At 35.5% G+C, this 27,513-nt stretch overlaps 1 protein-coding gene across 1 annotated transcript in view; it reads right to left on the bottom strand.

Moving 5' to 3' along the window:
• Positions 1-18,110: 18,110 nt before the first annotated feature.
• LOC129952567 (ankyrin repeat domain-containing protein 11) overlaps positions 18,111-27,513 on the bottom strand; it is a 54,952-nt gene continuing 45,549 nt past the window's right edge. The window contains 1 exon segment of the mRNA XM_056065202.1: positions 18,111-18,476. Within this exon segment, the coding sequence (XP_055921177.1) occupies positions 18,297-18,476 (180 nt within the window). The 3' untranslated portion in view covers positions 18,111-18,296.

Below are 27,513 nucleotides of genomic sequence, written 5' to 3'. Positions count from 1 at the left end.
GCTACGATATTAAAATAGTGTTGGGCGATTTTAATGCCAAGCTAGAAAGGGAAGACATCTTTGGTGGAATAATCGGGAAGAACAGCTTGTACGACAACACTTCCGACAATGGATTCAGGCTCATAGATTTTGCTGCGGGGCGGAACGTCATGGTAGCCAGTACGCGTTTTCCACACCTCAACATCCTCAAAGGAACTTTAACTTCTCCAGATCAATCTACCGTCAACCGGATTGACCATATTGCGATCGACGCCAGACACGCTTCCAGCATTATGGATTTACGAACTTTCCGAGGAACTAACATCGACTCGGACCACTACCTCGTTGTAGCCAAGGTAGCACTTCGGATTTCCAGACCCAAGGCAAAACAAGGAGGTGCTGGGAGAAGGTACAACGTCGAACGGCTACAATCGCCAGAGACCAGGAATGAGGTTCGAAAGTTTTATGAACAGGTGAAACGAAATTCACAGGTATATTAACCTAGAACCGAAGGCTGCAAAGACGAAAGGGGAAACATCATAGTGGAACCGCAGTCAATGCTGAGGATATGGAAGGACCACTGCTGCAGACTGAATTCCTGAATTCCGCTGTCAGGCAGGATGATCCATTCAGTATAGACGACGAAAGCCAACAATCCCGCCCTACCGACTAAGACGAAGTTAAGGTTGCCATATCTAAGTTGAAATCTAATAAAGCCGCTGGAGCGGATGGCTTGAATGCCGAGGTCTTTAAAGCAGCTGCAGATAAGTTGGTTAGGAGCATGCACCAACTTATCTGTTAGATATGGTCGGAAGAAAGCATGCCCGATGAATGGAACCTCAGTATTGTTTGCCCGATCCTAAAAAAAGGAGACCCTCTAAACTACACCAACTATAGAGGAATCAGTCTACTTAACATCGCCTATAAAATCTTCTCTGCCGTAAAATGTGAACGTCTAAAGCCCATCGTCAACAACCTGATAGGTCCTTATCAGTGTGGTTTTAGACCAGGAAAGTCCACAGTTGATCAATTATTCACATTACACCAGATCCTGGAAAAAACTCAAGAACACCAAATCGACAATCATCGATTTCAAGGCCGCATATGACAGCATCTACAGGGTCGAGCTGTATAGAGCCATGTCTAGTTTTGGCATCCTTGCCAAACTCGTCCGTTTGTGCAGGATGACCATGGAGAATTCACGATGCTCCATAAAGGTGGGAAATAACTTAACAGATCTGCCTTGCGATTTTTTTAACATCGTGCTTGAAAGAATAGTGCAGAGCTCACACGTCAACACTAGAGGCACTATCTTTCAAAAGTCTGTCCAATTACTGGCATATGCTGATGACATTGACATAATCGGAAGAACTCAGCGTGATGTCAATAGGGCTTTTCTGAGTATTGAGGCAGTGGTGGCAAAAATGGGTTTAACGGTTAATGAGGGCAAATCAAAGTACATGCTGTAGTCTAGAAAGGACATACAACACCGACGTCTTGGTCAATACGTCACCATCGACAGACGTAACTTCGAGGTAGTCAAGGACTTCGTCTACCTAGGCTCCGCTGTAAACGCAGAAAACAACACAAGCGCTGAGATCAAACGCAGAATATTTCCTGCTAATCGCTGTTTCTTTGGACTAAGAAAGCAATTGAGTGGCAAAGTCCTCTCTCGAGGGACACAGAGTGTTGCTATATAAGACCCTTATCATCCGCATCCTGCTATACGGTGCAGAAGAATGGACCATGACAAAAGAGGATGAAAGCACCTTGGGTCGCTTCGAGAGAAAAGTTCTTAGTGTTATCTACGGTCCCGTATGGAGTGGAGGAGAAGATGGAACGACAAGCTGTACGGGCTGTACAGCCACGTAGACTTAGCCAGAAGAGTGGGTAACGTAGAGCGCATGGAGACCAATGCTCCGGCCCGGAAAGTCTTCGAATCAGCACCCACAGGACAGCGCAGTAGAGGAAGACCGCGGATCAGGTGGCGTGCACAAGTAGAAGGTGAACTCACCCAACTTGGAGCGCAAAACTGGAGACATCTAGCTAGGGACCGAGTTAGATTGAGAAGTTTGTTGGGTGAGGCCCTAGTTCACACAGAACTGTAACGCCACCTTAAGTAAGTAAGTAAGAAGTTTTCTTTTTCCAATCCAGAAATTGGATTCGAACTGGAAATAACTGCACTTTCGGTCACTTTCAAATCTCCCGACTGGTATCTGTACATGGTCAGTAATTAAAACGTTCAGTTAAAGAAAAATGAAAATGTTTTTAGCTAATGGAACCTACTAATGGTACATACCTATATTATATTTTATTTCACCAACACTAGTTTCACTTTTTTAGTTTGGTAGGTATTTTACACAGTAGTCACTAATTATAGTTCCAAAGTGTAAACTCACAAAAAACTTGTTTTTTTATATTTACAAATTTGCAGCAGAAATAATTATACTCTGCTTCAATGATATGGTCTTTTGGATTTCCAAAAACGTTATGATGAAAAACTGTAAGCCAGCCATATTTATATAGATATTTGCAAATATCGGATCCTCGCTAAAACCTTTTCTTTGACCCAAAGTTTCTGAGAATCGCGATATATATACATATCTCAATGACCATAGGTAGAAAGGCGGAAGAATTAAAAAAAAACATTTAAAACAGTGCAGACAATCTAAAAAATAGAACAAATTTACGGCGAACCGAACGGGAAATTCCGGTGGACTACCTCATTTTTTAATTTGACAATCTTTAAATTGTTTACCTAACCATTTGTTTATGATACATACACCCAATTAACAAACAATTTGACCATATTCATTTTAAGTCCAGAATTTAATAAGCTTCATCGTCGCTAATTTTATGATGGGTACAAAAATTGTAAACGGTGATTTTTTAAGAGCTTGAGAACTTTTAAAAAAAAAAAAAAAACGCATAAAATTTGCAAAATCTCATCGATTCTTTATTTGAAACGTTAGATTTTTATTTTGAAGATAATTTCATTTAAATGTTGACCGCGGCGGCGTCTTAGGTGGTCCATTCGGAAAGTCCAATTTTGGGTAACTTTTTCGGGCCGGAATAGCCCGAATTTCTTCGGAAATGTTGTCTTCCAAAGCTGGAATAGTTGCTGGCTTATTTGTGTAGACTTTAGACTTGACGTAGCCCCACAAAAAATAGTCTAAAGGCGTCAAATCGCATGATCTTGGTGGCCAACTTACCGGTCCATTCCTTGAGATGAATTGTTCTCCGAAGTTTTCCCTCAAAATGGCCATAGGATCGCGAGCTGTGTGGCATGTAGCGCCATCTTGTTGAAACCACATGTCAACCAAGTTCAGTTCTTCCATTTTTGGCAACAAAAAGTTTGTTAGCATTGAACGATACCGATCGCCATTCACCGTAACGTTGCGTCCAACAGCATCTTTGAAAAAATACGGTGCAATGATTCAACCAGCGTACAAACCACACCAAACAGTGCATTTTTCGGGATGCATGGGCAGTTCTTGAACGGCTTCTGGTTGCTCTTCACTCCAAATGCGGCAATTTTGCTTATTTACGTAGCCATTCAACTAGAAATAAGCCTCATCACTGAACAAAATTTGTCGATAAAAAAGCGGATTTTCTGCCAACTTTTCTAGGGCCCATTCACTGAAAATTCGACGTTGTGGCAGATCGTTCGGCTTCAGTTCTTGCACGAGCTGTATTTTATACGGTTTTACACCAAGATCTTTGCGTAAAATCTTCCATGTGGTCAAATAACACAAACCCAATTGCTGCGAACGGCGACGAATCGACATTTCACGGTCTTCAGCAACACTCTCAGAAACAGACGCAATAAATCTCTCTCTCTTCTGTGCGCACTGTACGCATTCGTATGGTTGGTTTAATGTCCAATAAAGTAAACTGAGTGGGAAACTTGGTCACAATCGCATTAATTGTTTGCTCATTTGGTCGATTATGTAGACCATAAATCGGACGTAAGGCGCGAAACACATTTCGAACCGAACACTGATTTTGGTAATAAAATTCAATGATTTGCAAGCGTTGCGTGTTAGTAAGTCTATTCATGATGAAATGTCAAAGCATCTTTCTCTTTGACACCATGTCTGAAATCCCGCGTGATCTGTCAAATACTAATGTATGAAAATCCTAACCTCAAAAAAATCACCCTTTATAACTACGAGTACACAATGCATCTAGCTCAATTCAGGTACACAGACACAGTAACTTAGAACTTACCCAACTATCCCTAAATTTTAATTACCTGATTTTATAAAACACGAGGAATCAAAGTATTAATTAAATCATATTAGGGAAACCACATTTGGAAAACATTTTCGTGGGATTTTCCGGTCCCCAGAAACCGAATCAAAAATTTCGTTTACAGCAGAAACAAAAATAGAAGAAAAGAAACCTTATAAAAACAGAAACCGAATTAAATATTTGTGTTTTGTTTTAATTTGCCGGACCAATTATTTTGAACTTAAACATTTTTAAAACAAAATAAATTTAAACAGGGGCCTGATTGCGAAAGCATGAATGATTGTAAATTTTCGGGCCTCTAAAAATATGTGGGAATAGGTATGATGATGATGAATATAGAGTACATTGAAAAAAAAACACTCTTCTAATTGCTTTCAATTTTACTGGCCCCTAAAAATTCCGGGGGGGGGGGGGGGGGTTTCCCCCTCTCGACGGAGCTGTTAAAATCCCTTCGGAAGAGAGAGATAATGTCAGACTAAAACTGTTATTCTAGTGTTGAACGTAACCATCGCAACACTCGTAATAATTTGATTGAAGTATCACTCTTAGGTGTCACATCTCTATGATAAATGTACCATAGAGATGTCGTAAAGGGATTAATAAAATTAATTAATTTTAAAGACGAAAGATTTACTCTTCCAAGACAACACAAAAGTACCTTATTATCATAATCGTAGAATTTAGAGAAGCTTAAGATTGACGATATAAGATTTTACCCAAAGATAAAGTTTTTGGTTTATTTTAAAAAATATAAGTTTCTGCCTAAATTGCTACATTCAATCTCGATTTCCTGGATATGTCGATTTCTAGATACCTTATCGAATGAGTTTGATACCTTAATTGAGATAGCTCGCTAAAAATAAAAACAACTTTCAGATATTTACACGAAGTAGGCCAATATTTATATTTCGAGGTAGGACAAAATATTCAATGGATTTGTGCCAAAAAACATAACAATTTGATTTAGATTTCAGGATCCTTCAAATTGAAACATTTATTGAATCAGCTGTTTCGTCAGTCTGATACCCACATCCACATAACACTAAAAATTCTTTGCAACCTTTGGATTCCTTTTTTGACATCCCAGCTGTTTGGACACCCTATCTTTAATCACATTAAACCCAGCCAATGAAAAATCAGTACCAATCAAGTCTTACTTCACTTTAGTTTGTGCTACAGCGCATTGTGCTCGTGGGTCTCAAGTAATAACCTTCGCCAGCCTTCTCGAAATCTAGCTTGCTGCTGGTAGTGGGTGTAAGAAAAGTAGTACCGTCTTCTGAAGTATTCCTGATGGATTGGTTCCCAAGTAAAAATCACAGCCTTCAATCTTCCTACTGCCTGGTCCATGCCATCACATTTCGTGGAGTGCTGTCACAGCATGTCAACATTATCAGACCGTTCATCCGAGGCTATAGCTTATGTTTTTATCACACTTTAGATTTTCCTTTCATGGCCGGCCAAATCCTTTTCCGACCGAGTTAAAAGTAACCTCTCTCGAAGTTCTCTGCCGCCAACACAATGTATCGAAAACCAGTGGCAACATTACCAAGATGAAATCAGAGAAGGCGCCTCTGATGTGCTGGGTTTCAAATAGCAACCAACAAGGAACCCCTGGTTTGGTGAGGAATGTCGGCAGGCAAATGCAGCCAAACAACAGGCACGAAAAAGCGGCGCTGCATAAAAGGACGAGAGCTGCTCATGAGCTCTATGAGCAGAAGAGGCGAGAGGAACACCGACTTCTCAGAAGGGCAAAAGAGAGGGCATGAGAAGCGTGCTTATAGAAGATATTGAGAGGTTTTAAAGCAGGAATGAAGTTCGAAAGTTTTATGAACAGGTGAAACGAAATTCACAGGTACATAAATCTAGAACCGAAGGCTGCAAAGACGAAAGTGGAAACATATGAAAGGACCATTTCTGCAGACTGTATAACGGCAACGACGAACTGAATTCCGCTGTCAGGCAGGATGATCCATTCAACAAAGACGACGAAAGCCAACAATTCCGCCCTACCGACTTAGACGAACTAAAGATTGTCATATCTAAGCTGAAATCTAATAAAGCCGCTGGAGCGGATGGCTTGAATGCCGAGCCCTTTGAAGCAGCTGAAGATAAGTTGGTAAGGAGCATGCATCAACTTATCTGTTATATATGATCGGAAGAAAGCATGCCCGATGAATGGAATCTCAGTATTGTTTGCCCGATCCTGAAAAAAGAAGACTCTTTAAACTGCACCAACTATAGAGGAATCAGTCTACTTAACATCGTCTATAAAATCTTCTCTTCCGTAATATGTGAAAGTCTATAGCCCATCGTCAACAACCTGATAGGTCCTTATCAGTGTGGTCTTAGACCACGAAAGTAAACAGTTGATCAAATATTCACATTACGGCAGATCGTGGGAAAAACCCCAAGAACACCAAATTGACACCCACTATCTTTTCATCCATTTCAAGGCCGCATATGACAGCATCTACAGGGTCGAGCTGTGTAGAGCCATGTCTAGTTTTGGCGTCCCTGCCAAACTCGTCCGTTTGTGCAGGATGACCATGGAGAATTCACGTTGCTCCATAAAGGTTGGAAACAACTTTACAGAAGCTTTCGATGTCAAAAAAGACAAGGTGATGCGCTGTCTTGTGATTTTTTTAACATCGTGCTTGAAAGAATAGTGCAAAGCTCACACGTCAACACTAGAGGCACTATCTTTCAAAAGTCTGTCTAATTACTAGCATATGCTGATGACATTGTCATAATCGGAAGAACTCAGCGTGATGATGGGGCTTTAGTGAGTATTGAGCCAGAGGCGGCAAAAATGGGTTTAACGGTTAATCAGGGCAATACAAAGTACATGCTGTCGTCAAGAATGGACATACAACACCGACGTCTTGGTCAAAACGTCACCATCGACAGACATAACTTTGAGGTAGTCAAGGACTTCATCTACCTAGGCTCCGCTGTAAACGCAGAAAACAACACCAGCGCTGAGATCAAACGCAGAATATTTCTTGCTAACCGCTGTTTTTTTGGACTAAGAAAGCAATTGAGTGGTAAAGTCCTCTCTCGAGGGACCAAAGTGTTGCTATATAAGACTCTTATCATCCCCGTCCTGCTATACTATGCAGAAGCATGGACCATGACAAAAGCGGATGAAAGCACCTTGAGTCGGTTCGAGAGAAAAGTTTTTTGTGTGATCTACGGTCCAGAAGGGGAGTGGAGGAGAAGATGGAACGACGAGCTGTACGGGCTGTACAGCGACGTAGACTTAGCCAGAAGAGTAAAAGCCCAACGACTAAGATGGCTGGGTCGAGTAGAGCGCAAAATCGAATCCACATCCACGGGACAGCGCAGTAGAGGAAGACCGCGGATCAGGTGGCGTGCACAAGTGGAAGGTGAACTCACCCAACTTGGAGCGCAAAACTGGAGACATCTAGGTAGGGACCAGGCACACAGGATTGTAGCGACACCTTAAGTAAGTAAGTTTCATGCCCGGCTTGTGAGGCCTGTGCATGGCTGAGGTCGTTGGAGCTGGTTCTTCAGAGCGATATCCGTTCTTTTGCTCCTACGTCCTGAGAAGCTAACTCAATTGTCAAAGCTCCGGATCTGTTGGATCCAACGTTTGTCGTTAGTACACCTTTCGCTTTCGGCTATCCAGCGGGCACCACTAAGAGGTATTGAATTAAAATATGTATAAGCGACAAAAGTATACGTGAGGCTCATTTTTCTGTAGCTTGGTCACTTCAAATAAATGTAAATAAGATGAAAATGGCATCGAACTGCTGGCTACTGAACAGCCGTTGTATCCAAGAATCGACTTCTTTCTGGATCTCTTTTACTGTACGACACCAGACTGACAATTACAGACAAATTGGGTTATCACTCTGGAAACTGCTTACTAAGATGCGCTTGTAGGTTTCACCAACGTCTTAGGTAGAAAACTTCGTTCGAGTTACATAGCGCAGCCAAAAAACAGAAAACTGACAAATACATAAATTAACCAGCATTTAGAGCAGATGTACGAAACAAAATAAAACGAATAACGGAACGGACAATACCAAAATACAAAGAACGGGACCACTCGGATGCCTACAGAAACGCGGCTATTGATGCACTACATAGACACAAGAGTGGCTTACTGACAAGACTTAAAAATTTGTACAGACGATTCACAGACCCACTTGATTTGGAGGTTATGACACCGAAAGAGAACTACAAGCTATCAATTAACAAGTAGTGGGACCACAAGGACCGGCCAGTTAATTCCAGTGAACGGAGTTTGTTTTAAAAATTCAACATGACATTCAGGAAAAAGAACGAAATGACCATCCGTGTCTGCAACTCCAAAGAACTGAAGAGAAATGAGACTTACTTATGACAGCACAAAAAGGATCCAGAAGAAGCCAACTTTGACGATGACTTATACATAATTGAAGATCCGAAGAAAAACGTGGAGGCAGTGGGAGTGCTTTCCAGAAAGTCTACAAGGTGAACCACAACCTGGGAACTGCGGCTTCTTGTAGTGCAATGACGATTCCTTGTCAAATCGCCGAGCAAACGAGATCAAGTCACTTGTTAAAAACAAAGATCGAGCTTCAGCTCATATATAACTCAATACAAAACAAACATTCAGCCGGTATATCCAACGTTGTACTTAGACATTTACGGGTTGGCTACGAAATCCCGCATCACGAAATACCGCGTAACGAAATCCCGCGTAACGAAATCCCGCAAAACGAAATCCTGCAGAACAGAATCCCGCATAACAAAATCCCGCGTAACGAAATCCCGCCGTTTCGCTCCCTTTTCAATTTATTTCGACACCGCCGTTTTCATATGAAAGAAGACTCTCTTCGATGAGAATCATGGATACTTTTTAGATTGTTTGAAAGACAGCACTGTATTGGTTTTGGTGTATCAAATCGTGAGAATCTGTGGAACGAAGGAAAAAAAATTGTCGTTTCAAAATTGTACTTAACCAAGAATATTTTTGGAAATTCTTCAGTAGACGGCGGGATTCATGCAAAGGTGGTTGAGAATGAATGCTAGGTATGGACAGGTAGGTATGGAGTGAGGGGTTTATGGTAAGTAAGGCACTGCTTGGAATGTTCTTAGCATTCAGGAATAGCAAGATTCCTTGAATGCGTAAAGGACATTTTTAGCATGCTTAGGGGATGGGTCAAGGACGCTTAAAATGGCGTTTAAGCGTTTTAGAGTTCCGTGGGATGGAATTCTCTATTTCGCTTGGATATCATTTTAAGCGTTTTGTGGCGATTAGGTTTGGGGTTGAGAATGCTTAAAATGGTGTTTAAGCGGTTTAGAGTTCCATCGGATGAAATTCTCTTTTTCGCTTCTATATCATTTTAATTTTTTTTATTTAATTTTTGTGGCGATTGTGTTTGCGGTTGAGAACGCTTAAAATGGTGTTTAAGCGTTTTAGAGTTCCGTGGGATGGAATTCTCGTTTTCGCTTCGATATCATTTTAAGCGTTTTGTGGCGATCAACAACTTTTTTTTAATAAAAGTACCTGTGGGTGGCCCGCTTCGCGGGATATCAGGATTTAAACTCCACTTTTCGGGGTTCGCACCCGCTCTCGCAACTCCGTTGCTCCGCTTAGGGTATGTAAAGTCGATAGGCAGGCGCCTATGTCAACAACTTTTTTAGACAAAAGTAATTGACTGTAATCCTGTATGATTGCTTTCGCAAAATTTCCTATCTCACTCTCAATTATGAGAATCAACAAGTACGAAGGAGGCGTATCCCAACCCAATTGAAAAAACTTCCATGCATCCTTTGAAAAGAGTATAAAAGTAGTGCTCATTTCGCATTATTTTCAGTTCTTCTTAGAACTCCGTGAGGTGAACACCTAACATAGAGATATGAACTTGAAGTTCAACCAGCGCTCTATTTAGAGTGGCGACAGCGCTCGAAGTGCTTTTTCGCGTTTTGGTTGATTCGATACCCTTTACGCTTAAAAAGCATTTTAAGCGTGTTGAGTTCGCTGCCCATTTATAGGCGTTTTAGAACGTTCATTCTAGGAATGTTCTTAAGCGCTTGAAAATTTACTAGCTTAAAACGGTGTTTAAGCGTTTTAAAAGTTCTTTTGAGAGCTTCAAAAAATATTCAAAGAGATAAAAATAAGATTTCTACTTTTGGAGCGTTTTTTCCAAAAAAAATCGATTTTAGCTTAAATACGACTTTAAGCGTGCTAAAAATCAATTTTTTCACAAATACCCTGAAGAAGCTAACTTAGCCGGAATAAGTTTCAAAATCAAATTTTACATACGAATAGCCTTACAATCCTTCAAAATAAATTTTCAAAGAAAATAACAAGCGATAAGCGAGAAGAAGGAAAAAATATTTTTTCAGACAAATTATTTTTCACCACTTTTCCATAAAATATTTTTTCCAGAGTACTTTTTTATGCCACACTAGAAATCCTGCCAAAAAGGAGTAGAAAAATCCCGCGGCGATCGGCGGGATTTCGTTACTCCGACCATTTTCTGTGCGTGTGTCACACACGGGATTTTGTTTTGCGGGATTTCGTTACGATCCCGACATTTACCGATGGAGACAATTGACATTTCAATAACTCTTCAAATACACTGAATAATGCATATTATCCGTCAAATCTTCGGTAGATACGTCTTCTTCCGAACATCAGCAAAGTTTTCGTGAAGATCATCAATAAAAATCTGTATATCATAATTATGTAATTCAAAATGCTGTAAATGAGGCCAAAAAATAAATTTTTTTTTTGACAATGTAAAAAAGTGCGCACTATTTTACAATATCAAAACGATTTTTATTTTTATTTTCTCTTTCTCATTTTCTTCTTCTTAGTTTTTAGTATCTCTCTATCAGTTATACATGAACTGTTTGTCCCCTATTACACGTTGACTCATGACTCACGACTCACTTTTGACTTTTCTTTCAAATTTGTATTCGTTGACGCAAGCGCTATTACATGTTGACTCATGCCCCATGCCTCAAATTTGACAATTATTGTTTGTTTTGAATGCTCCTTCTCGTTGGCTTTAATTTTTCGATAGTTTTTGAAGTTAAGTAAAATTTATAAAACAAAATAAATAGGATTTTGGAAATGGATTCCGAAAATTTGTTGAAGCTGTTGAAGTTACACACTTTTCTGGTTTTCAAACAAATTGGATGTTGTTTATCCCAGCAACAAGAAAATTGAATGAAAAAGAACAGCATAAAACGAATATGAGAAAAAACAAACGTCAAAATGAGTCTACTAAAAATTTGCCCGAGACTCACCGGAAATTTTTTTTGCATCTCATTTTCTCATAGTTGCTTTCTTTTTCGCACTCATGTGAGTCGTGAGGCATCGTGTAATAGCAGACTTTGTATCATAATCAACAATTGCATAAACAATTGCACCAAACTAATTGATCTGTCAAAACTTTCAGTATTATACAGTATTATGAGATACAGCATTTTGAGACACCGTATTTTAAATATAATACAAATTTTGACCATACAGTATTTTAAAATACAGCATTTCGCTCCCTTAAATTAGCTTTTCGGATTCGGCATGAAAAAAACGAGTTGTAAGTCATTTGGCCCTAGTTTTCTACGTACTGTTCCGGAACTTAATTATTTTTTTGAATATGTTGAAGCGCGAAATTATAATATGAAGTCTTAAAAAATTCCAGTCTTTGTTATTATTTTTTTTAACCAAACAAAATTTAAATATAAAGATTAATACTATTTCAGGCTCATCTTTCCATTACCGCAGCACGAATTTCGACTCGCGTTTTTTTTTTATTCGATAGATATGTGCACATAAATAATAACTATAGCAATTTTAGAGCGAGGAAACATTTATTTCTATTTTTAATTAATTTTTAAAGTTCACTTTTTTCCATACAAAACACTCAAAAATGGTTGATTTTGACATTTCTTCCCTGTTTTTTGTTCAGTGTTGCCATACTTGTTTTTTTTTTCTTGGTAATTTCTAAACCCACCCACCCTAAATCCTATAGTGACCCCAAGCAGGGGGGTTACATACCTAGCTATTAGTACGCCGCACAGTGGTTCGGTTTGTATGGGAGAGCGGAAAAACGTCTGTAAAATCTGAATGGTTCAACGGATTTAAATAAAATTTGGCATACATGTTAAGATTAGTCTTATACACATTTGGTCAAAATTTGGTTGAAAAAAAAATTATAAACAAAGTTATTGACATTTTTCTAAAATTTGAGGGTTTTTGATTTTTGTATGGGAGAGCGGAAATTTTTTTGTAAAATCTGAACTATTAAACGAATTTTAATGAAATTTTTAAATCATTTTAAGATTAGTCTTATACATGCTTGGTCAAAATTTGGTCAAGAAAAAATTATTAGAAAAAAAGTTATTGGCATTTTTCTAAAATTTTAGGGTTTTTGATTTTTGTATGGGAGAGCGGAAAAAAGTCTGTAAAATCTGAACTTCTAAACGAATTTTAATGAAATTTTAAACACATGTTAAGATTAGTCTTATACATGCTTGGTCAAAATTTGGTCAAGAAAAAATTATTAGAAAAAAAGTTATTGACATTTTTCTAAAATTTGAGGCTTTTGATGTTATATTTAAATAAAAGTTTTTTTTAGTGAAATCTTAACTTTTTATTTTGAACAAAATATTATTACTAACTATGTATATTATAAAATTAAATAAATAAATAGATAAATGCATACAAAAAATAAATAAAAAACAATTATGAAGTAGTAATTTTATGACGCTAAAATGAGATTTTTAGCGTCTGCGCTGATTGGAAGTATTTTCTTTTTTGCCTGTGGCCTTAAACCTGTTATTATTGGATCTGAGTATGTGATGCATCGCATCTTCATTCGTCGCAATTCGGCTGCATTTTCTCGAATGAAACCTGCGGTAGGCTTTATAATCCTTATTTCGGCATTCTTGGGCTTCCTCGGAGAACGATCCAACAGGAAATGCACAGCTTTTAATTATTTCTTCTCCATGGATCAAAATCTTATGTACGGTTGCTGGCATATTGTACCATTTATATTTCTCAACAAACAGTTCAGCAGTTTCCCACATGTAAGCTGCACTTTTTTTTAAATCTAATTTTTCATTCGACGTTATTACTTCAAGGACAACAGCAAACCGCCGAATTAGGGATTCACTAACTCCAGTGATTTCTAAAGTCATGGTTGGATTTGCAAAAAATCTTCTGGAGGTGTTGCCGTCATTACTTGTTCCCGTACCTTGTTTTACAAGATCGACAATGATGTCCAGTTTTTCACGAAACTCCTGCTGAATTTTCTTCTTCTGAGCATCTCTAATATGGCGGGTCTCATTGTTGGTTCTCCATGCTTTAAATGGCAAATTGTAGGCAACATGGAGGATACACTCCATAAATTTTATCCGAGCGTGAAGAGGAGACATTCCCATTTTCAAAGCTTCCCTGTTTACAGCTTTGGTTCTTATATTTGTCAATTTATTCATTCCAGAAGTTGTAGTTCCACATATGAAACAGGAAGAAGCTGCAGGAGTTTCTGTTATAGATTGAGCTGTCTTCCCGTCCAGCATTGTGAACATGAGCTCGTGTTTGATTGTAAACTGACTTTCACCTATTTGAATTATCGTCTGAGTTAAATTACTGATTTCCGTATCTATTCTTTGTTTCTCGTTTGCAGAAATCAGTTTCTTTAACAAAAGAAAATTGGATGGCTCTGCAGTATCTTGTAGAGGATGGTCGATCGTTGTTCCACACAATAATATCCCTGTTATCCTCCATAGCCATTTGCATTGGTACCAAAGATGTCATAAACATATTAGCGTCCGAAGTTTCTTCATTGTCAAATGTTTGACTGTATTGTGGTTGTCCAGAGGCACCATCACATCCCCATTTAGTGTACAATGTTAAAGACTGTCCTTCAATTCTGGTTATCTCCTCTGATGTCTTTCCTTCTAATAACCTTGTTGCAGTGTGGTCTAACAATTTTTGTAGTGGCACACTTGCTGAGCTTTCCGTAATGCTTATATCTAAAGGATAGCACAACAAAAACAAAGCAATAAAACTTTAAAAATAACACCTTTTTTATTTCTACCTGCCCTACTTTTAGCAAAAAACTAAAAAAATAAAGGATTATCTCTAATCCTTTTCTTTATTTTTTTTAAGCTCTATCATATAATTTAAAATATCATAAAACTATATTGCTTTTCATGTGTTCTTTCCAAGAAAATTGAGTTCAAAGTTGAAAAAATTTTCCGGGCAGAAATAAATGGTTTCGCAAAAATCGAAATTCTCAGACCTGTGTCAATGTATTAATTTTGTTTTATTTTTAAAATAAAGTTTGACATTTTTTCTTAAAATAATGGGCTTAACCAGTTCATTCTGACAATTAATAACGAAGAAATCAAACTTTTTGGTAAACACCACCGTCAAAACGCAGTTTTTTGAAATCCGATTCAGTGAAACATTTTTGATCATAACTTCCACATCTGCACGTATCTGCAGCTGATTTTTTCTGTGCTTTTACATAAATGCATGGAGCATATGCTGGCATACTTACTTTCTTGGAGTCTTTTGGAGCTTTTTTTTGAAATCAAAAAGTTTAAAAAAAACACATTTTTTCCTAGTACTTAAGCTTCAGACTACTTATAGAAGGTATCTTTTATAAATAATCATTTTTTTTTTATTTTAGATAATCGAAAATAGACCAATTAAATTATTTAAGAAGTTAGAGAATTTATTTAAAGGAACTTCGGAAAAAAACATCTCAAAATTTGTTGAAAATACGGTTCGCGATTTGAGTAAAATTATTTTTCAACTTTGAGGGCTTGTAAATCAGAACATACAATATATATGTTGAAAAATACTTTAAAATCATACGCTCGGGTTATATAAGAGTACTTAAACATAAAATTTAAAAGGATAAATATAACTTCTTAAAAAGACTTTTTTCCGCTCTCGCACCACTGTGCGCCGTGCTATCAATTAAAAAAAAACTTGTTTTAGGCTCAAAAAATGTAATACAAAAAAGTAGGGTTAAGTCCGAAAAAGAAAATATTTTTTTTATGACTTAAAGTTGTTTCCTCGCCCTAATATTTAAAACATGTTCTATTGAGACCCCTATCTAAAAAAAAAAAAAAAAAAATCAGAAGGAAATTCGTGCTGCGGTAATGGAAAGTCGTCCCCTATTTCATTTTTGAAATCTACATACTTCTATTTTTCAGAATCTACTTCACTTTTTTCTTCAAATCTATTTCGATTTTTTTGAAAAGTGTTGACGCTGGCCAGATGTAATGCGGGAAAATATCACTTGAATTGAAACTTAATTTTGGCGTAATGTACTTACCACTGAGTTTAAGAGCTAACTCAGACAACGCGGAATTAGCTATGTTGCATTTATGTTTTCAATGGGTATTAGTTTGTAATTGTATAATTAATTTAATTGGAACCGGTTATAGCTATCAGTAAAATTTGAAACAGGAGGAATCTGAAATGTTTTACTGGTAAAGTTAATTTACGTCATTAAATGTTGCTTTCTCTCGATCATTACATCGAGCTTCGTGCCTCAGACAATTAGTTTGTTGTTGACAACTGTTGCTTTCATCAGTAAAATTTTTAATGGTGTGATCGGATTTTTTTTTGGCAGTCAACTGTTCATTAAAATTAAATTATATCATTTATTAATTACATTAATTGCAACTGTAAAAATTACTAAATTATTTTATGGACCTCTACGATCTATAAATTAACTAATGAATATACCTTTACGTGTTAATCACCCAATTTATTAAAATGAATTTATACATTAATAAAAACTTTGAATGCATTCTTTTTTAAAAAATATTTAAATATAGGATTTATCTTACTGCATCAATCTTTTGCTAGAAATAAATCTATAACATGTTCAAAAACTAAAAACAAAAATTTAAAAGATTTATTTTACCAATAGCTATAACCGGCCCCTAAATAATGCAAGAAAGATTTGCATTAGGCCTTTAAATTTTAATGTCTGCATTGTCACCTTTCTTGAATATTGATGGTTTAAACGAATACCGGGAAATTTTCCTGTTTTTAAGGAAAGTTCAAATATTACCATTAAGCAGTCTTTAGACGCTCAATATTATTGTGTAATATTTGATATTGCATAATATTATTGAGCGTCTAGGGATAATATTGCAAGGTTTTGCAATATTATTGAAGAAAATCAAAACCCTTTCGATATTTATTGCACAATATAAAATATTGTATTGACTGTGGGTACAATTGCACAATATTTGTTTATTTAATTTTGAAATTTGAAGAGTAAAGACTTCCGCTAGTGAAACTGAGGTTGAAAGAACATTTATTTAAGAATGTACCGACGTGTTTGCGACATTGTTGGCTTTGTGGAATATTTCGAATTTCGAAAACGAAATTTAATATTTTTTTACAAATAAAAAATTAAAAAATGACATTTTTGATCATCAAATATTATTGAGAAATCGGTTCATTAGTTTTTGAAAAGACTTAAAACGAAATAACGGTTCTATGGGGTACCTCGAGCAAAAATAAAACATTTTTTTTATATTAAAAGAAACTAAATAAGAATAAAAATATCAGTGAACATTTTAAAAATCTATCAGTTTGTTCTAGTAAAAATTCAAATTTTCCATTTTTGACCAACAAATTTGTTTGAAACTACTGTTACTTGTAGACTAAACAAAATTAAAACAAAAATCTAAAGCAAATCGTCTCAAAACCTTTATTTTAGAATTAGAAGTTAATCCGCAGAATGGTTTGGGCTGTAGGGGCGAGGACAGATAGACAGACAGACGGAATCAGGGGACCGACTTTTTTTGACATCTCTACCATCGTAATGTCATGTCTACACTACACAATCATCAGCTTTCAACTAAATTATTGGATACAATATTGAATCGTCTGGGGCGTATAATATTTTGCACAATAATAATAAGCGTCTAGGGACCGCTTAAGGGGTTGAACTAAAGAATTTCTACAGAATTTCTTTTTAATATCATCAGGCTAAGTAGTCATCAATAAATCAACTAAAAATATTAAGTGAAAAAATTAACAACAAGTGATGCCGTGTTTCTCTTCACGATCTTTGACCGTTAATTTAAAGTAAAAGAATATATAATTGCTGTTGCTTTGTCGCATATTAAACAAATCAAAAATCTTAAGTGATACAAAAAATCAACAAGTGCTGTTGCCTTCGCTTGGGGATTTTGTACTTGAGGGATTGTTGGCCAGCTGAGAAAAGATCAGCTCACATTCCCTTGAAGAATTGTGTATCTGAAATCGCCCATAATAACGATTTCTGTACGAGGATAATGGACAAAGACTTCGATGGAATCAGACAGAGCATCAAATTCATAAAAAGTTGGTACTCTATCCAGATTTGGACTTCTATATAAGAAACATCACTACTAAACAATAATTTCCAATACATTTATAAAAAAAAACTTTATTCGAGAGGCAGTGAGCGTTTGCAAATACATTTTATTTTAATGTGTTTATTATGACCAATTTGAATATTATATTGTTATAACACTTTAAACACATGAATTAGGTTCTTTCGGGATTCTAGATTTCAGGAATCTGGATTAAACATTTCGGGATTTTGTCCGTCTCCCTGTTTAAGTTATTTAGTAGTAAGCGAATCTGCCACCTGCGAGTGCTAAAAGGACAGCAACCGTGAACATACGCTACGCTTATGACTCTACCTTGGCACATAATAGGACTTGGGATAGGACTAAGGTTTTAATTTTTTGCCCATTTGCTGGAAACCCACAGCCTCTATTTTTTCCTAAAACACGGCGTTTTGTTGATATGACTACTGTCGGAAATATTTTCAGAAAACGACCATTTTTGTATTCACAATATATACAAATAACTCATCTCTCAATTAAATATAGTATTTTTAAAAGAAAATTTAATATACCAACTTTTTATTTCTTATACCTCGCCACTTTTGTTGGGATGATATTATAATTTTAACTAGCCAAGTAATAAACATTAGCATTATGTAATAAATCTATTCATCTCTTTTTAATTCTGTTTGTAAAAGTCACAAACCAGCATGAGTATGCTTTCAAGCAGGAAGAAGTTCAAAGTCGTCACTAACATGCACAATTGGAACATGTTCTTCTTGAATATATGGTTTTGATTTATTGTCGCATAAATCATTATCTTTTAAACCTTCATCCCAACCCATTCTTTGTAAAGCATGTAAGCTTTCAGCTTCGTTGTGGTGACGTAGAACCATAGCTTCCTGTAAGAGAAAAAATATATTATTCTTATGAAAAACAATAAACAACCTTTAAAATTAAAAATTAAGCACAATTTTAAAATTAACTCAACAGTAAAGAATGTATTCACTTTTATACAAGAAAGTCTTATTTGAACAATACTTTATATCTATCTCATATTTTTTTCATTCCAATAATACTTGTAAACTTAAGTTTAGCTTATTTACATACATAAATGATACTCAAAATGCTTTAATATATGTACATGAATGTTATGTGATACTTTGATTATTAAGTATTAAAATGTATTGTAATGTATCGATGTAATAATATAATATGCACGTATGCAGTTGCCTTAAACCTTAACATTTATTATGTACCTATACTACATATATGCAATTTACGTTTGCATATAGCTTTTAGTCAGTGACATACAGACCACCATCAAATAAACACCCTCCTATTGCTTGCCACTATTATAAGTACACAATCATTAATTAAGTATAAGATTAATAAAATGAATTAAAGAAATCATCGACTGATTTTATTTGTGGTTTTGTCAAACATCACAATTGGCGACGAGGATTGCTCGAGACGAATTTACGATAGTCCATACTTGGTGTAAAAGTGCACGTGATATTCTAAAAGGTTAGAATTAAAATTCAATAAAATGGCTACGTTTGGAGAACTTCCAAAGTTTCATCATGAAGTAAATGACTTCAAGATATTTCAAGATAAATTGGAACAGTTTTTTATTGGTAACAATGTCGAAGAAAAAAGTGTAGAGCAAAGGAGAGCACTTTTGTTCATTTCATTACACGATGATACTCTCAAATTACTGACTGACCTCGTGTCTCCAGATACAGTGGCTACAAAAGCTTATAAAGTCTTAATGGAAAAATTTGGTGATCTTTTCAAACCAGCTTTTTCTGCGTTTGCGGAAAGACTTAAATTCTACGAAGCGAAGAAGTCACCTTATGAAACTCTTCAGCAGTGGGCAGCACGTCTTCGGTCATTGGCAGCTAATTGCAAATTTGACACAAATCTTAACATGATTTTACGAGAAAAATTCATCATGGGATTGGAAAAAGGTCCAGAAAAAGATAAATTGTTCCTAGAAAGTGTAACCAAGTTAACGTTTGAAAAAGCTATGGAAATTTCCCTAGCAGTCGAATGTATACGACATCAGTACGAAGCACCGCACGTGGAAATAAAACGTGAACCAGAAGTTTTTCGACTCAAATCTCAGCACAGAAAACCACCAGCATCATCATCATCATATAAACAACAACATCAATGAAGAAGTAATTCATCGGCAGCCCAAGCACACACAATGCAGCATCCAGTATGTACCAGATGTGGATTAAAAAATCACATAGCAGAAAATTGTCGCTTTAAAGGCTACACTTGCCAAAAGTGTGGGGAAAAAGGGCACCTGAAGAAGATGTGCAAAAATCATCGAAGGAATAATTCAGATAACAAAGTTAAGCAGAGAAGCAACAATAATTATAATTGTAATTTTTTAGAAGAAGAAAGTAATGATTTATCAATTTTTTATTTCAGAGAAGATAATTTGTTAAAGCCGATCACTACTACAGTTAATATGAATGGAATTGATCTAAAAATGGAAATTGATAGCGGTGCGTCTATCTCCGCTATTTCTGATGACGTTTATAGAAATTTGTTTAGTGATTTAAAAATAGTCGAATCAAATATATCTCTAAAGGCTTATTTATGATGGAGCTATTATAAAACCGATTGGAGTATGCAAGGTAAATGTTCAATTCAAAAACGTGACAAAATTAGTAGACATTTTTATAACTTATGGGAAGAAGTTGAATGAAAGCATTCAACATAGGTTTTGAAAATATTAATTTTTTAAATAAAATCTCACAGCAGAATCTAGATAATGATTTAGTTCAAGTTTTAGATAATTATAAAGATCTTTTTGATGGTAGTCTGGGAACCTTCAAATATGGCACAGTTTCATTGAAACTGAAAGAAGGTGCCACACCAAAGTTTTTTCGTCCAAGGAAATTGCCATTTGCAATTAAAGACAAAGTGGAAACTGAAATCGATAGATTTGTTGGCCTTGGAGTTCTTCAGTATGTAAACTATAGTGAGTGGGGTACTGCGATTGTACCCATTATGAAAAAAGATGGCACAGTCAGAATTTGTGGTGATTACAAGGTCACTCTAAACCCACATTTGAAGCCTTATCACTTTATCAGTATACCTTTCCAAGAATTGAGGAGCTTTTTGCAAAATTGCATGGGGGGCAGGAATTCTCGAAAATTGATTTAGCAATGGCTTATCAACAATTACTTTTGGACAAAGATTCGAGAAAATTGACCATCATATCCACTACGAAAGGATTATTCGAATATACAAGAATGGTGTTCGGTGTCCATCAGCACCCGCAATTTTTCAAGAAAAAATTGAATCTTTGTTAAGTGGAATAGATGGGGTTACAATTTTTATGGATGATTTACTAACTACAGGAAAAGATAAAAAGGAACACCTTAAAACCCTGTCTTTAGTGCTTTCCAAACTTCAGGAAGCCGGTTTGAAGGTGTCTCCACATAAATGCGAATTTTTTAAAGCTATTTGGGTCATGTAATAGATAAACACGGTCTACGTAAAGATCCAGCTAAGGTTAAAGCTGTTATGAACCTGTCGGAACCGAAGAATATAACTGAACTCCAATCTTTTCTCGGTGTAATTAATTTTTACCGTCAGTTTATGCCAAATTTAGCCACAACAGCAGCACCCCTTTATGAAAACATGCCTAGACAAATTTATTTGGGAAACACTTCAAAAGGAAGCGTTTGAGTCAGTAAAAAAAATCATGTCATCAGATATTTGTCTTGCGCATTTTGATCCCTCTGAAGAAGTTAAGTTAATAGTGGATGCAAGCCCAGTAGGATTAGGCGCTGTGCTAGTTCATCAGTACGCTGATGGTAAAGAGCGTCCAATTTCGTTTGCGTCTAAAAGGCTTTCAAAAACGGAAATGAAATATTCCCAAATAGAAAGAGAAAGGGGTGTCAACAAATTTCACCAATATCTTTTTGGTAAAAAATTTGTTTTAGTGTCAGACAATAAACCCCTAATATCCATATTCGGGGATAAAAAAGGAATTACTGTCATGACCGCAAATAGGCTGCAGAGGTATGCTCTGTTCTTGTCTGGGTACAATTATACAATTCAACATGTAAATTCAAAAAACAATACTGCAGTTTTTTTTCTCTCGCGCAGTTGATAATGTTGACGAGTCAGAACTTAGTATCCCGGGCATGATTTCGAACGATGTGTTTATTAACTATATAACGAGTAATGAAAGTACTGTATCTGTTACTTTTACAGACGTTCAACGTGAAACCACAAAAGATGAAATTTTGCTAAAAGTCTTAGACTTGGTTAACTAAGATTGGCCAAAGAAATCAATGGATTCCAATCTGCTGCTTTCTTTTTAAGAAAAAATGAGCTCTCGATTTCGAACGGTGTTTTATTTTGGGGCTACAGACTAATTATACCCACGACCATGCAAGAAAAAGTTTTGCAAGAGATGCATAAGTCCCATCTGGGAATAGTTAAAATGAAGAGTTTAGCCCGAGCATATTTTTGGTGGCCTGAAATCAACAAACAACTGAAGAAATTAGTAAAGAGCTGTGATCAATGTCTCCCTTACACTGCACACCCACCAAAAAATGAACTTATTTCTTGGGATTGGCCAACTAAGCCATGGGAAAGGCTTCATTTAGATTTTATGGTTCTAATTTTTGACAGGTACTTTTTAATATTGGTGGACTCTCATAGTAAGTGGATCGAATGTATTGACATGAACAAATCCATTAGCAGTAAAAGTACAATTGATCAGCTTAGATGTATATTTTCGCGTTTTGGACTTCCAAACACAATTGTTACCGACAACGATACACAATTTAAGTCAGAAGAATTCTCAATTTTTTTTTTTAAATAATAGAATTGAACATTTGACTTCACCAGTTGGTCATCCAGCATCGAATGGGCAAGCGGATAACGGTGTCAAAATTGTAAAATTAGCCTTAAAAAGGCTTTACACGGAAAAAATTCTGTTTACGATTTAAACCAGTGCTTACAACGTTTTTTTTATTATACTATCGCAGTTCCATTCATAGTTAGTCCGGCAGAATTAATCTTTAATAGATGTATTAAACCTAGATTAGATTTAATTAACCCAATGAAACTGAAAAATAATGTAAACTTAAAAGTAATTAAAAATAATGTCAAGAAAAATAAATCAAAACAAAAGAAATTTTACAAAGGTCATGGAAAAAGAAATTTAAACATTGGTAATTTTGTAATGACTAAAGATTTTAGTAAAGCTGGAAAAGTAGGTTCGGTGAAAGGTAAAATTGTAAAATCTCTTGGTAAACAATACTATATTGTGAACATATTATCTAAAAATTTAAATTGGAAAAGACATATTAATCAAATTAGAAAAACTGAATGTAAAAATAACAATGTTCATAAGCCTGTTAACGATTTAGCGAACACTGATGATATAATTAATGCTAAAACTATTAATATTGAAGATAATGAAAAATTAGATACAAGTTTTTTAAATGTTCAAAATCATTCACCATCACACACACCAGATTCAAATGAAGAATGTTATAAAAGTAGAAAATTAAGAAACAGAACTGTAACATATATTTAAAATGTAACAGAGAAATAAGAGGGGAGAGTTGTAATGTATCGATGTAATAATTATAATATGCACGTATGCAGTTGCCTTAAACCTTAACATTTATTATGTACCTATAGTACATATATTATGCAATTTACGTTTGGATATAGCTTTTAGTCAGTGACATACAGACCACCATCAAATAAACACCCCCCTATTGCTCTGCCACTATTATAAGTACACTATCATTAATTAAGTATAAGATTAATAAAATAAATTAAAGAAATCATCGACTGATTTTATTTGTGGTTTTGTCAAACATCACATGTATAATTATCAGAGATGGAAACAAATTCTAGATAAAATTTATTCATGATAGTACAAAATGAGGGAACGGTTAAGTAGGATAACCACTTTCAATAAAAGTACGCAAACACATTAGAAATTTAATAAATCAAAGCTGATGTTTTTCACAATTATGGATATGCATACATATATGAAACATATAATGGATAGCGAAACCGTGCTAAAACACAAACCCAAATTGACTCATAAAATTACAATATCGTAAGAAGAGACCGGCCCGACTCCACTCAAGGGGCGGTGTCGCTCTCTTTATAAGAAAAGGCATTAATTATAAAGTCATATACAACAATGAATTGCGAAAGCTCAAGAGGCTAGAAGTTTGCGTTTTATGCATCTCTCTCACTCAAGAAGCGGATGCAAAACATGAAGATTGGGGAAATCAACATAGTATTCCCAGAGGTAACCACTTTTTTAATTTGATGAATCTTTACAGCGTTGAGTATGGCGTCGACCTGATGGCTACTGAAAAGTCGTCGTCCTATCTAAGAAGCGCCTCTTTTCTGGAGCTTTTGCTTTTTTTGTACGAATACAATTACAGACAAAGTGGGTAATTGCCACCGAAACTGCTTACAGACAGTCAGATGCGATGGCTTCGTTTCCCCACCGCCTTAGCGAAAGAAATTTGTTGGTGTGACATAGCCCCACCAAACCGAAAACCGAACCGAAAAGTGGCAATGTAACTTCCACAACATTCCAAACTAAAAATAGTCTTCAACAGTGACCGGTGAATTCATCGATTCTCTTCAGCATGCGAATGCGTACGCCGACGATATAATTACGTACAGAACGGCCTTAAAGATTGAGGCTATAAGACTTCTCTTGCAGAGTGGTTTCTACAAGATTCAGCGATATTGATAAATTCTGTTCCGGACTCTGTTGGCTAGGGCCACCAGCAAAAGTTGACAGTTCCACTAATCTTCCACGTCAGACGAGGAACCGTGGATGGGGGACTCCTGCACAATCGGGATCCTTCGGTTCAGTATGACTGTTTTCGATCGAGACCGAATTAATAGGATGAAGCAGGAGAACCAGTTTTGGTGGCTTGGTAGTTGAGATGGGGTTTTAGTTGTTTTATAGTTTAAGAGTTTAGTTTTATAAAAATAATAGTAAATAATTTAAAAAAAAGGGAAACCAACCAAAAGACAATAACAAAATATAAACCTAAAAATAAAGAAAATGAAAAAAAAAATACAAATACATAGATAGATTTGCTGCTGTGGTTGTTCTAGTTTTAAGTAGTTAATAGGTACAATAGGTAGCTTTAGTTAGTTAGTTTTATTTTAAGGCCATAACTTTTTTAATTTCAGGTAGTATTTTAGTAAATAAATAAAAAAAAGATATTGAAATTATTTTCTTTTTAATTTTCAAATAAAATAAAAAAAATAAATAAATCTAAATGAAGTCAAATAGATCTTAAGGCCGAAAGACATCAATATTAAGTATTTTAGTTTAACTTAGAGTGTCCGTATAGGACCAGTAAGTTAGTTGTAAGTTATGGTTAATTAGGCTAGTTTTATGAATTTTGGTCAAGCCTTAAGATAGTTTTAAGAATGCAGCAATGCCATGCTAGAGGTTCAATCCTTATTTTTTTATTTTAATATATATATTTATTGGGTTTTAAGTTATCTCTGAACAATTTATAATATTTTGATTTGAGCTTATTTTGGTGAAATACACATATTTTTGTAAAGTTAACCTCTTTAACCACCCGTTGAATATTTTTTTCATTTCGAAAAAAGTTTGTTTTTTATATTTTACACTTAAGACCATGCAAACTTGAGTTTCCAATCAGCAGAAACAAAGGTGATATCATATTATGCCGTAAGACTTGTCGCGAGTGAGAACGAGTAAAGGTGTCCTGAATCTTCAACCCATATATAAGTAAGTAGTTAAGGATAATAAAGAAAACCTGGAAAGAAATTAAAGAAGGCGAATACTCTTTGTGTACGGAAAAATAAGAATTGAAGCACGTTTAACAAAAACAATACATATACAAATATATTATATACAGAGGTAGTAAAAAGTATTTACACAATAAGCTTTTTTGTGCACATTCAATTGAAAAAACTTTTTCTTGTTGTTGTTGTGCAACAAAATGTTATGTTGTTTTAGGCCTTGTGTATGCCTTAGCGACCGAAGTCTATTTGATAAGGATAACGGTACATAGGACAGAAAACAAAGCAAATGAACTGATGATTAGCGGTAGTCAAAAGTATTTACACACATTTTTATTGCATCACACACAAAAAGCACAAAAAATCTTGTTGTGTAAATACTTTATTCTACCTCTGTATACATATATATATATTATATATAAACGGTGATTTTTTAAGAGCTTGAGAACTTTTTTTTAAAAAAAAGGCATACAATTTGCAAAATTTCATCGATTCTTTATTTAAAACGTTAGATTGGTCCATGACATTTATTTTTTGAAGATAATTTCATTTAAATGTTGACAGCGGCTGCGTCTTAGGTGGTCCATTCGGAAAGTCCAATTTTGAGTAACTTTTTCGAGCATTTCGGCCGGAATAGCCCGAATTTCTTCGGAAATGTTGTCTTCCAAAGCTGGAATAGTTGCTGGCTTATTTGTGTAGACTTTAAAGGCGTCAAATCGCATGATCTTGGTGGCCAACTTACCGGTCCATTCCTTGAGATGAATTGTTCTCCGAAGTTTTCCCTCAAAATGGCCATAGAATCGCGAGCTGTGTGGCATGTATCGCCATCTTGTTGAAACCACATGTCAACCAAGTTCAGTTCTTCCATTTTTGGCAGCAAAAAGTTTGTTAGCATTGAACGATAGCGATCGCCATTCACGACGAATCGACATTTCACGGTCTTCAGCAACACTCTCAGAAACAGACGCAATATTCTCTTCTGTACGCACTGTACGCATTCGTATGGTTGGTTTAATGTCCAATAAAGTAAACTGAGTGGGAAACTTGGTCACAATCGCATTAATTGTTTGCTCACTTGGTCGATTATGTAGACCATTAATCGGACGTAAAGCGCGAAACACATTTCGAACCGAACACTGATTTTGGTAATAAAATTCAATGATTTGCAAGCGTTGCTCGTTAGTAAGTCTATTCATGACGAAATGTCAAAGCATACTGAGCATCTTTCTCTTTGACACCATGTCTGAAATCCCGCTTGATCTGTCAAATACTAATGCATGAAAATCCTAACCTCAAAAAAATCACCCTTTACATATATTATTGTCATTTTAAAAAGACTGGGACTATAATGTATTCATACACTGTATTTCTAAAATACCATCTTGCTAACTATTATGCTAAGTACGTATCCTGTATTCATTCAATTGTTGCTATGACATTCTGTTATACACTTTATACATACACATAAATCTATGAAAATCTGTTATATAAATTACACATACGACGTACGTGTATCGTTCATCGTCGTCTGTGAAAGAGGTTTTCCGTTTTTTCAATTAGAATATTTTCCATAAAGAATTTTCTCGAATATTGAATAATAATATGTATTTTCTTTCAATTTAAATTGTATGCATTATAAATAAAACATAACAGGGACACTGGACTGTAGAACTGTAGAAATTTCCACGACTTTATTTAAGTGCTATAGGTGAAGAATATTTGATGGGTGTGAGATGGAGAGATGTTTATTCAAACCGAAGGCATGGCAGAAAAGAAATTAAGATGATGGACCAAAGGTGCAGATGCCGAAAAAAAACTCAGAGTTACATATATGTTAAATATTTAAGAGTTATTTAGAGCTGATGATGATTCTTTTGATATGTTGATCACCTAAACATTAATTTAACACTTGATTCTAATCAAATTTCAACACGTAACGGACGTTTAAAAATATTGGAAATTGGAAACATACAAATGAAGATAAAAAACAAGAAATTTAAGTACAAATAGAGTGCAGTGTGATTGGTGCAAGGTGTACCAAAGTAATAAAGCAATTAGGTTGAGTAAAGATAAGAAAAAGATGGCAGGGTTTTTTGAGTGAATAGCCTTTGAAAAATTAATTTTTTTTAA

The sequence above is a fragment of the Eupeodes corollae genome, chromosome 3 (assembly GCF_945859685.1).
Source record: "Eupeodes corollae chromosome 3, idEupCoro1.1, whole genome shotgun sequence".
Lineage (NCBI taxonomy): Eukaryota > Metazoa > Arthropoda > Insecta > Diptera > Syrphidae > Eupeodes > Eupeodes corollae.
Note: the sequence above shows the minus strand (reverse complement) of the source record. Positions and strands in the feature narration are given on the sequence as shown.